The sequence below is a fragment of the Carcharhinus amblyrhynchos genome, chromosome 9 (genome assembly GCF_965287045.1).
Source record: "Carcharhinus amblyrhynchos chromosome 9, sCarAmb.v2.hapA, whole genome shotgun sequence".
Taxonomy (NCBI): Eukaryota; Metazoa; Chordata; class Chondrichthyes; order Carcharhiniformes; family Carcharhinidae; genus Carcharhinus; species Carcharhinus amblyrhynchos.
The window spans coordinates 15930637-15943432 of record NC_137332.1 but is presented as its reverse complement, the minus strand read 5'-3'; the positions used below and the strand labels follow the sequence as shown (position 1 = coordinate 15943432).

Below are 12796 nucleotides of genomic sequence, written 5' to 3'. Positions count from 1 at the left end.
AAAGAGATGCCCCGTTACTAGCATCAACATTGCAGATGTTGCCAAGCAAAATTCACCTATTCACTGGAAAACGTGGCCTGGCTAACATAATAGAACAGGTTCAATGGGTTGAATGAAGCATAACACATATGATACAGACATAATATATATGACAAATTTCAAATGGTTTTTAAGTAGAAATGGAACAAAATGAAGTACAATAACACAAATCTACTACTTTCAGGAACATAAATAAAGATCAAGCACCTTATTCTCCTGTGTATACCTGATTGGCACTTGTAATGGAATATTCAGACTTTAAAAGCTTCCAATGTTGATACAAATACTTTGACAGATGGTTGAAAATCAGCAGTGAAAGGTTAAACAATTACACAAAATACTTCCTTTTCTCTTGAACAAAAGCAAGCGACAAAGCGTTCTGAATACGCAAGAAACCTTTTCAATATTCACAAGTCCTAGCGCCTGCACCACCAGGAACAGGGGGGAAACTGAACGTTCTTTATACTCTGTTCATGCAACTGGAAATCTCTTTTCTAAAGAGACAAAGTGAGCAACACACATTTGGCAATCTACACACAGTAACATACATCCCCTCAGGAGTGTCTCAGTCTAGACTGGGCTGCCAACTTACTGGCGAGGAAAAGGCAGTATAGCAATCAATCAACAATTTCAACAACAAAATTAAAACTCAATGCAGAGATAGCAGTACTATCTTTGTAGTATTACCTAAACAGTAGTATACAGTATATGAGTATTTTGAATTGCAGCATGTGATAAGTGCAGTATGTTTGGGAGGAATAAGTATCATTGGACTTGCCCCAAAGCTCTCCACCCTTATGATTTTCCTCATCACATCTAGCTGGATCTACTATAAGCTAATTGAGAGGGGTCAATGACCATGATGGGTCAACAGCTCTAATGTTGTACCATGCAGCTACCATGGCCAGCACGATGGCACAGTGGTTAGCACCAGATACTCAGGTCCAATTCTGGCCTTGGATCTGGAGGTGGAGACTGCATGTTCTCCCCGTATCTGAATGGGTTTCCTCCAGGTGCTCCAGTTTCCTCCCACAGTCTAAAGATGTGCAGGTTAGATGGATTGGCTGTGCTAAATTGCCCCTTGGCACCAAGGATGTGTAGGTTTGAGGGGGGGGGGGGGGGGGGGGGGTGGTATTAGCAGGGTAAATAACGCGGGGTTACAGGGATAGGGCCTGGATAAGAAGCTCTTGAGTAGGTGCAGACTTTATGGGCTCTATGGCCTCTTTCTGCTCTGTAGGGATTCTATGTAGCAAAGCAAATGGGTCTTTTACGATTTGTCAATCCCCTTAACCCTATGATTCTTCCCATTAGCCTGCCTCCAGGCTGTGAGTTGGAGTGTAGGGATCAGAATAACTTACCGATTCATTTGTAGAAATGTAGTAAAGTTGATCTAATCCCAACTGAAGTTTAATTCTTAAGTTTTCAAAGGTGCAGTTCTGGAACACTCAAGTTTGAATTCAAAACATGTACTAAGGTCTATTTATCACTGAGGTTATTTAAATACATGCATTAAATCTTCAAAAGGGTCGGCCTAATGACTCCTCCCCCACCACAATTATCCAAACCAGACTAAGCAACGTTACAAAGAACTGAATAAGTCTTCTGTTCTTATTTGGCCAACTGTTCAGATGGGATACTGACTTGATAGGAAAAAAACTCGTTGATGAAGTCATTAAAGACCAGATAAACTGGGATGAAGATTATAGACAAGATTGGTAGTTTAATCTATCAGCAGTCAGAAACAAATACAGAACCAAAGGGGAAACTGGTGATTTTCTTCACTGAAAATTTGCCTAGTTTAATGAGGCAGTTCGAACCACCTGAACCCAGTTTACATATTAGTACACTGATTAGAAATTTGCTGAATCTAACCATCTCCCCGTGACACTCAATCCCATCACCAATGCTGAATATTCCACTATCAACATCCCGGGGGATACCACTGGTGAGAAAACAAACTAGACCAACGAGATAAATACTGCAGTTATGATCAGATCAGAGGCTGGGAATTCTATGGCGAGTAGCTAACCTTCCAAGTCCCTGAAGCCTGTTCACCATCTACATTAGGAGTGAGATGGGATGGTCTCCGCTTGTCTGGATGAGAGCTGCTCCAATACTGAAGAAACTCAACACCACCTGGACAAAACAGACTCAGATGGCACCCCATCCATCACCTTCAATAGTCACTCCCTCCACCACCAATGCGCAGTGGCAGCAGTGTGTACCATTTACAAGGTGCATTGCAGGAAGTCACCAAGGCTCCTTTGACAGCACCTTCCAAACCCTTGACCTCTACAACCAGGACAAGACCAGCCGGCACCTGGGAACATCCTCCAAGCCACATACCGTCCTGCCTGGGGGATATACTACTGATCCTTCATTGTCACCAGGTCAAAGCCCTGGAACTCCCTCTTTATTAGCACTGTGGGTGTCCCTACACCACGGACTGCTGCAGTTCAAGGCAGCAGCACACTACCACTTTTCTCAAACACAAGTAGGAGTGGGCAATAAACACTGGCCTAACCAGCGATGGCCTCATCCTATGAAATAATAAATTTTTGAAATCTGCTATTAATATAATTACAATCAATTTCCACAACAGGAAAAATAACAAAGGTGCAAAGATTGTAAGACAGCCTGTCCTAAGTCCACTAACTTTGATACTGTATGTTGTTTAGTACTGTATTTTATTTAATTTTAAGACATTACTTGTCAACATTTAAGCCATACATTTTCCTACAATCCTTCAAACAAACAAATCTTGACGTTGCTATTACTGCAAGAAATGGTTTCCACCTTACCTTCAACTGCTTTCCTACAATTTCTCGGAGTCCTGGATTTGTATACGGAGTGAATCTCTTCAGAAATTCCTGGATGCGGAACAGTGTCTCACATGCAGATTGGCCACTCAATCTGACATGCCGAGATTCTCAACATGGATCTGAAAAGTTTCCAGGTCCAGCAGGCAAATTCCCTGCTTGATCAGGTTTTTAAGCACAGACTGAAATACTTTGCACATGTCACAGAAGAGGCTGCGATTCTGACACAGAGCCTTTCTGAAAACTCAACTGGAAATCAACGTTTTTCAAAATTGCCAGTGAGAGATGTCCCCAACTACATGCAGACAGTTATGGCCAGTTTCCAGTCAGCTGAAGTTACTCCATTGCTCATTATAGGATTAATTTAGATGAATAACCTTTAGCCCACTTCACCTATTTTTGTCCCCCCTCCAGAATGCCAACCTGAATATATTCCCTTTAAACCAGTAACAATATCTGGGCTACCGTCCCACGAAGGGGCGGCACGATAGTACAGTGGTTAGCACTGCCGCCTCACAGCACCTGGGACCCTAGTTCAATTCTGGCCTCGGGTCAGTGTGTGGGGTGCTTGCACAATCTCCCCATGTCTGTGTGGATTTCCTCCAGTTTCCTCCAAAGATGTGCACGTTAGGTTGACTGGCCATGCTAAATTGACCCTGGTGTCAGGGGGATCAGCAGGATAAATATGTGGGGTTATGGGAATGCAGCCTGGGTGGGATTGTGGTTGGTGTGGACTCGTTGGGCTGAATGGCCTCTTTCTGGACTGTAGGGACTCTGTGAAGGTTGACTTTATGTAAACATAAGAACATAAGAAATAGGAGCAGGAGTAGGCCATCTGGCCCTTGGAGCCTGCCCCGCCATTCAATAAGATCATGGCTGATCTGTCGTGGCTCAGTTCCACATTCCCGCCCTCTCCCCATAACCCTTAATCCCCTCGCTTATCAAAAACCCATCAACCCGTGTCTTAAAAATATTTAGCGAGGCAGCCTCCACCACTTCAACGGGCAGAGAATTCCAGAGATTCACCACCCTTTGAGTGAAGAAGTTCCTCCTCAACTCCGTTCTAAACCGCCCCCACCCTTTATCTTGAGGCTGTGCCCCCTAGTCCTACTGTCCTTTCTGAGCGGGAAGATTCTCTCCACCTCTATCCTATCCATCCCATTCATCATCTTATACGTCTCAATGAGATCTCCCCTCATTCTTCTAAACTCTAACGAGTACAAGCCTAATTTATTCAACCTCTCCTCATAGCTCAACCCCCTCAACTCCGGCATCAGCCTAGTAAACCTCCTCTGCACTCCCTCCAAGGCCAAAATATCCTTGCGTAAGTACGGCGCCCAAAACTGCACACAGTACTCCAGCTGCGGCCTCACCAATGCCCTATACAGTTGCAGCAAGACCTCCCTACTTTTATATTCAATCCCCCTCGCTATGAAGGCCAGCATCCCATTAGCCTTCCTGACCACCTGCTGCACCTGCAAGCTGGGTTTTTGCGACTCATGCACAAGGACCCCGAGGTCCCTCTGCACCGTTGCCTGCTGCAGTTTTTCGCCACGTAAGTAATAATCCTTCCTACCATTATTCCTACCAAAGTGGACCACCTTGCACTTGCCAACATTAAATTCCATTTGCCAGTTCCTGGCCCATTCACCCAGCCTATCTAGATCCTTCTGTAGACTCTCCACACCCTCCGCACAATTTGCCGTTCCCCCAATCTTGGTGTCATCAGCAAATTTCGACACCCTACACTCGGTTCCCTCCTCCAGATCATCTATATAAATGGTAAATAGCTGAGGCCCCAGCACCAACCCCTGGGGCACTCCACTAGTCACCATCCGCCAATCCGAATAGCACCCATTGACCCCCACTCTCTGCCTCCTATTTGACAACCAATCCTCTATCCATGCTAACACCCTACCCCCAACTCCATGTCCCCTGACCTTCTGCAATAACCTCTTGAGGTACCTTGTCAAACGCCTTCTGAAAATCAAGACAGACCACATCCACCGGCTCTCCTCTATCCACCGCCCTAGACACATCCTCATAGAACTCCAGTAAATTTGTCAGACACGACTTCCCTTTAACGAAACCGTGCTGCGTCTGCTCTATCAAGCAATTCCCCTCAAGATGCCTCGCTATTTCCTCCTTGATGACGGATTCTAACATTTTACCTACAACAGACGTTAAACTAACCGGCCTATAATTCCCTGCCTTTTGCCTGGCACCCTTCTTAAACAACGGCGTAACATTAGCCGTTTTCCAATCATCCGGCACTTCCCCGGAATCCAGCGACGTCTGGAAAATAACCACCAAGGCATCCACTATCACCTCCGCCATTTCTTTCAGAACCCTCGGATGCATTCCATCCGATCCTGGCAACTTGTCCACAATCAGCCCCCTCCAGTCTGTTGAGCACCACCTCTCTAGTAACAGTAATGTCATTAAGACCCTCCAGTCCTACCACCTTTCCATCTCTAACACCCGGCAAATTATTCATGTCCTCCTCCGTGAAGACAGAAACAAAAAAGTTATTCAAGACCTCAGCCATATCCCCATCCCCTACCACTAAGTCCCCCTTCTCATCCTCTAAGGGACCAACGTTCACCCTAGCCAGCCTCTTCCTTTTTATATATTTATAAAAACTCTTGCTATCCTTTTTTATATTAAGCGCTAGCCCAGCTTCATAGTTTAAGCAATATTAATCTCTCAATCTTGTCTGTACCAATGCCCTCTGTTGTGGCACATCTGGAAACAAACAGAAACGCTGCTTTCATGCTTGCATCGTTAATTCTGTAAATTGCTAACACAGCAGATCAGCCTCACAGCCTGGAGGGCCCATTAGGTGGCAGCAAATAAAAAACTTACTCCAGTGACAACCCAACCAGAACACAGCACGGTATCAGCGCCAAGACCGTGAACAGATTTGACAATATAACCTAGCATCTCGTTACTCACCATACAAGTCAAAACTCCCTTAGGTCTTTTAATATTCCCCATTGCAAGTTGTATTCTACTCAAATATGTGCGGTACCTTGCATTTGCCAGAACAGCACATATTTAGCTAAAGATCAGCAAATCCTAGGTGAGCTCTCACTGTAAAATTTTAAGCTGCTTTCTCGAGAGTTCGTATTTGGTAGCACTACCTGTATCTAGACTGTGAAGCAGGTCACTTGTGTACATCAGGAATAGATGTACTAACAGTTGGGATTCTTGTCCACCCAACTCAAATACTTCCTTCAGCTCAACACCATCTGGACAAAGCAGGCTCAAATGGCATCCCATCTATCACCTTCAACAGTCACTCCCTAGCCATCTCCTTTGCATTCTTCCTTTTAGCAATCTACTAATCAAGCAGTGACCATGGCTTATATAGAAGGCAGCCAAATGGTCTATATTAAGTTCATCCAGACAGAACGGCCCAAATGTCAAAGCAGCATACAACTGATTCAATAATTACTTATTGCTGCCCCATTACTCCTTCCAGAGGTTATTCAATATGTTAATCAATCCTTGTGTAGAATTTGCTGCATCAATTCTTAATGTGCCTCATTATTTTGAGTCCAAGCCTCTTGACTTACTTTTATACTTCAAATTACATTGCAAAGAGTATCTCGTGTAGTACATTAGAAACCTTTCAGAAGTGAAGGGACACTGCTGTATGACCCCCATCTGCCTCCAGTCATTTTCAGATGTAGTCTCAAAAAAAAACAGGCAAATCTTCTACACGTAAAAATGTTGGTGATCAAATGTCACTTTCTTGAAACTTGGACACTTCTGCCCAATTACTGTGGCTATTAAAATCAGACTAGTTTTGCAATGAGTTATGACTTGAAATATGAGACTAAAATGAACCTTCAGATGTCTCCACTCTGAATAGCTTGCATCCTATCAGAGTCGCCCTTAACATGGATGAAGGAAAGTGTTTGATAGAGCCTTATAGTATAGGAGGCCATTCAGCCCATCATGCAAGTGCCAGCTCTTTGAAAGAGCCATTTAGTAGTCCCATGCCCTAGTGGTTCTGTATCTATCCAATTCCCTTAAAAAAGTTCCTATTGAATCCACTTTCACCACCTTTCCAGGGAATGGATTCAAGATCATAACTCAATTGTCAAAAAAAATTCTCCTCTCCATCCTGAACCTCGATTCTTTTACCAACGATCTCAAATCAGATTACCGACCCTTTTGCCAAAGAAAAGTTTCCCTTTATTTACTCGACCAAAACCTATAATCTTGAATATGAAATGATTCATCAAATTTCTCTGTTCTAAAAGTAACAATCCAAACTGGTTAGATGTTCGTAAGTCTCCTTGTCGAAATCTCAGTAGGCCAAATGGTGGAAAATTATTGCTCAATACTTAACATAATCAGGTAATTTTTGGCAACACAAACATAGGACCTCTCCACTATTCCTTCTTAAAATGCTTAGTTTAAAAATCAGTAAAGCCTTTTTATATTCCAGCATGCCATCACGAGCCATTCTGGAGTATAAATGGATAAGGTTCAAAAGCAAAACCCGAGAGAAGGGAAAATGGAAATTAGATATCTGGGCGAAGAAACAGGAAAATACAGTTGTTACCGCCTTCCAGAAGTGATGTGCTGAAATGGAATACAAATCTAAAATATTTCTTTAAAAAAATGCCCTTGGATTGTGTTTAAACCCATCCTTTGTGGATCACAAAGCAAAGCCACTCAAGATACTCTTGTGGTATTTAACATAATTTGAACACAATTGTTTTACAGACCTTTTTTTATTGGTACCTTTCAGTACTTTAATTCTAATTAAAGTCCAAACATGGTCCCCAGATGAAGGGCAAACAAGATCCAAGCTGACAGGATGAGCCATTGTAAAACCGAGGTGGCATTGAAAAATTGCATCAGGTAAAACCTTGGTTTAACCTCACTGGCTAGCCTGATCCTTTACTCTACCATAGTATAGGCAAACCACCATCGCAGGTGTCAGCACACCCCCAGCACAATGGGACAGCCTCATTCTGGGAGATCAACGTGCCTGATCGTCAACTCTCCCCTGCCAGGGAAAATAATGCATTCATTTTGTTGATGAGTGCACTATGACAATGGATCTTCCTTTGAAAAAGAAAGTTGCATATATTAAACATTCAAAAGATCTAATAAGTGAACTGAAATCCTATTTGAGTTTTTAAAAACAGCTTAGCCTGTGATTTGCTTCAAATTAGTTCCAGCACGTTTGTTACACTTCAGTGAATAAGGACATAACACTGACAAAAAGTGGCCAATTATACATCTCCTACAGTGGTAGATTGTCCTCGATTATCCTTACATTCCTGGTAATTACAGCATCAAATTTTATTTCATGGCGCTATCTTGGATTGCTTCTAAATAATTGCCTAGTAATTATTTTACAGTGTGTTCCTCTCAGGAATTAGAAGTTGGGTGCGTTAAAATTGGAACTGACAGGGTAATGCTTTGGTGAAGGGCGCAGAGGCAGAGTGAGAAGACAGTTTCCACATTGTCAACTCCTTTCAGCTTCTCCATTCCAGCACATTCCTAATTTCAACTATGGTCAGGCAGCAAGCGGAGGGAGAGAGAGGGACAGTCACTGTTGTGCTTCTTTTGCAACTGTCTGAAGAGTCACATTTGAAGATGCCTGGGAGCAGGTGGAATGGCAGCCAAGTAAAAAAAAAGAAAGGAGAGATTTTACGTTGTGGGCTTACATTTGCACAGGTATCCCCATCAGCAATAAAATTAAAAAATGCTGCTTATTTATCAGTCAGCTTCCTGGATTACTTATAACCACTCCAAATGCTTCCACCACTTTCTCGTTGGCCACCGATAATCAACTGCTTTTGAACAATGGAAATAATTTGAGATGTATGCATGAGAGTAAGGAAACTGAAAAATTATATCCATTCAGGGTTTTCTGTGATAATCACCATCATTGTAACAAGGCACGACATTGCAGAGTAACTGATTTCTCTTCAGGTAAACTCTTCCTTAAATGTGTCTACCAGGGTTACACAGCGTATGGAAAGATGAGAACATTCATTATTTCTTGCTATTTATTATAGAAGGTGTATGCAGTACAGAAACATGAATATTTTTTAATAAATATGTTCATACCAAGCCTCAGCAATGGTGTGTGTTTTAAGGATAGCTCCGATGGTTAAAAGCGGTGCTTAATAATGCCAATGGTTCAATCCTCCACACTGGCCAAGGAGCTCTATGGAGTCTGTCTCTAATTGCCCCATTATGGTATCTTGGCATCACTGATCCATAGCAAGCCTCAAACAGGGGACACTAATCCGCACACCCCCTTATATAATGTGAAACACAATACAAGGGGATACTAAAAATAAAACAAAGGCGACTACCTCTTGACCCTTACCCAAGAAAGCTAAATAGCAAATATTTTGTATATTGCATCCATGTTACTGTTTAAATTTATCCTGGAAATTCTACGGTGAAATAAATGAAACAATTGGACAGATGAAAATTGAATCCAAGATCTAGTGATACTAAATCTGTCTCATTACCTCCACGAAGCTTGGGTAACAAACACACACTCTGGAATGAGATAATTGAAAGACAATATTTAATTTGAAAACTGGTACTCATTTATTCAGCATCCAGCAGATTGAAGTTGCACTGCTGTCTCCTTGCTGTTCAATACCCAGGATAAATGTCTGGGGTGTACAGTATTAGCAGAGAGGTGTCTGTCCTGAGAGCTCTTTGTTGACATCAAACAAGATTAAAACCCATCTACATGCAACATCTTCCTAGTTTGTTCAGCTAAACACAGGGATAAACTTTCTTTGTACTTATTGTAGCTAATCTGCAGAGAGGGCGAAACAGCTACAACTGCTTGGGACAGGCTCTAGGAAGTGGCCCACACATGACCATCTATCTAAGGGCGATTTCCACATATACACGGTCAAGTTTGACTAGAGATGGCATTCATGAGAATGCCAATAATCATTTTTTATTAATCTTGTAGCGTAGCTATTAATAAATAGGCATAGTCACCACTTCAATGTAACACATAGATTTTAAGCTTTGTAAAAGATGATTTTTAATTTGCTAGTCTCTTTCAAAGCAGACTTCAAACTACATTTGCTCTCTAACCTCACACCCATAAAACAGTCTAATTCATGCTTGCGTTAGACTTTGCAAAAAAAGGCACAACATTCACCCCATCCAGCAATTAAAACCTCATCAAGTATGCTGGAGCAAGGTGGTGTGTAAAAACTATTAAATAACCACCCAGATCCTTGGGGACGCTTTTAGCTGACTTAATAACAGCAACCTGCAAAATAAACCAAGACTCCCAATCGTCCAGGACAAAAAAATCACGTACGCGGACCATCCCCATCGCACATTACAGCACCGCCTGTCCAAGGTTCTCCTAACCTTCTTAACAGGGTGGGGAAGGAGGGGAATAAAAGATTCAATGAATTATCTACCTACTCAAACTGAACAAAATACTATAAAAAGCAAGGCTGGATCGAGAAAGGGTAAACCCCAGTCACACACTTTGCAACACTATGACTGACCCCATTCTTGTTTTATGATATTCGCAGCCAACAATGTAAATGGTCATAGCTGTTAAAACAGCATATGTCTAACCCCTCTCAGAAGACTGGTCAATTATTGATAATTTTACTGTGCACCTCTCTGGACTGTAACATTAGAGAGAACAACCAGTGCACACACAAAGCCTACCCACATTTTTACACTTGCTCGGGAGAACAAAGGCAATCACGCAGATTTATTGGCAAAAGCAATGCTGTAGGTGACAAAACTCCAATGAGAGCCAGAGCCAGACCCTCCCCCTACCCCCCAACCCCACCTGCTATGTATTTTTCTTCCCCCACTGTTACGAACCTGCTTGTATTTGTTCCTGGTCCTGAGGTTTCATCAGCTTCCAGCCTTCCGTGTGACGAACTGCATAAAAAGACTGAACCAGAAACGTCCAGAGCTTGTCAAAGAGGGCCGAGATCTCACTCGCAAAACCCTGTGCAAGGAGAACGAATCAGGAGCTGGTAAAAAGCACGTCACTATAGTAACCAAATCATTATTCCACTCCAGAATCTGCTAACTCCCCCAGCTAATCAATGATGTCACTTGCTGTCCCTGGACAGTCGGCTGGTGTAGTAGGGATTTAAAAAAAAACCAGGAATAAAACCTCAGCTTCAGACACTGACACTCAGCCGGTGCAGAGATCACACAGTGTAATCCCTCTGTTTGCTGCAGTGGTTTACTAACCAGCAGCATCCAGCTATTTCCTGGTGCCACAAGGTCAAATTCTCCCCAGATGAATGAACTGATCGATCCACACCGCTGGCAGAGAAAAAAGTTTCCACATGGAAGCCGCTATATTAAACTAATTAATCCTCCTGCTCTTTAGGGGAGCTGTCAGTCAGTCTTTGTTGCTGAAATAAAAGTGGCCAAGAGTTGTGTGTCGGGCAGATGCAGCCTCAGTAAGAAGTTGTACTGTACCTGATAGAAGTTTATAAAATTTTGAGGTATAGATTGGGTGAACTGTAGGAAGCTTTTTCCCAGGGCAGAAATGATAGTTACAAGGGGGCACAAGTTTGTGCTAAGGGGGGGAATGTTCAGTGGGAATGTGCAGGGGGAGTTTTTTTTTAAAATGATGTGGAGATGCCAGCGTTGGACTGGGGTAAACACAGTAAGAAGTCTCTCAATGCCAGGTTTAAAGTCCAACCACTTTATTTGATAGTAAACCCACAAGCTTTCAGAAACGCTGTTCCTTTGTCAGATATGTGGAAGGTTCCACATCCCAGATGAAGGAACAGTGTTTCCGAAAGCTTGTGGGGTTTACTATCAAAAACTGGTTGGACTTTAACCTGGTGTTGTGAGACTTCTTACGAAGATTTTTTTTATAAAAAGCAGAGGGTGGTGGGGGCCTGGATCACAGTGCCAAGTGAACTGCTTGAGACAGACATGTTAGCTACATTTAAGGCTTATTTTGATCGGCATATGAACAAACGGGGAATAGAGGAATATAGATAGTTGGTCTAGATAGGTAAGCGTGATCAGCACAGGCTTGAGGGCCTGTGCTGTACTGTTCTTTGCTCCCTGTGATTCATTATTTACCATGTTAAGAACAAATACATTCTGGCAATGGCTTGTGTTAATGGCCAGCAGCGTGCTGTGCATTGCTTTGGAAACAAACTATTCTAAACTCTCTCCCACTCCCACTGAAACTCAAGCCTAGGTGTTCGGATGATTAAATACTTACCACCTCTTTGCAAGCCACCTGACTCCTTAACAAGTCCACGGCGATAAATTGCAAGCAACCGTCTGTCACTGTAATGTTTTGTTCGATAGCTGCAAAAATCCTTTCCACCAGATATGGCCTTCTGCTCATCCTCTGCGCCTAGAAGATGGGAGTTATTTTATAGCTGACATTTTCAAACCAAATGTAGCTTCTTCTTTCACCTACTAGTGAAAAGGAATGTTGAATCTGGCTTCTGCATTAAATAGCGAATGGGATCAAACTCTGCACACCAAATATGCAGCTAATTTAGTCCTGTGCAGGAGGAATGATGAGCACATTACCAGGTGCGCTCTCATTTGCTCCATTTCCAGTGTACTTTGCCCCAAAGGATTCTTGAAACCAAGGTAACATATTCCCCAGGACAGCTGAATCTGTAGCCTGGAGTATATATGACAGATAAGATGGATTGTGCTAAGGAAACAGACGTCTGTTAAAAATAAATCACCTACTGCATACTCTTACCTGTTACAAATATCCATCATCCAAATGCAAATGTTCCCACACAAGAGGTTAAGTTTGGTCCAGAACTTTCACATTTATGTACGCAAGCAGAAAGGTCACATTATTAAATTTAACTCCAAATTATATTTAAAAAAACCCCAAAGTAATTAGTGCTGTGTAATAAATCAAAAGCAGTTCCAGTACAAATATGAAAGCTCTG

At 42.5% G+C, this 12796-nt stretch overlaps 1 protein-coding gene across 1 annotated transcript in view; it reads right to left on the bottom strand.

Moving 5' to 3' along the window:
* Positions 1–12796, bottom strand: part of btbd8 (BTB domain containing 8) — a 93845-nt gene that overhangs the window by 16278 nt on the left and 64771 nt on the right. Inside the window, exons 12-13 of the mRNA XM_080195205.1 lie at positions 12097–12234; positions 10719–10848 (exon numbers count right to left, since the gene is read on the bottom strand). Of these exons, the coding sequence (XP_080051331.1) occupies positions 10719–10848; positions 12097–12234 (268 nt within the window). The remainder of the gene's footprint in view (positions 1–10718; positions 10849–12096; positions 12235–12796) is intronic.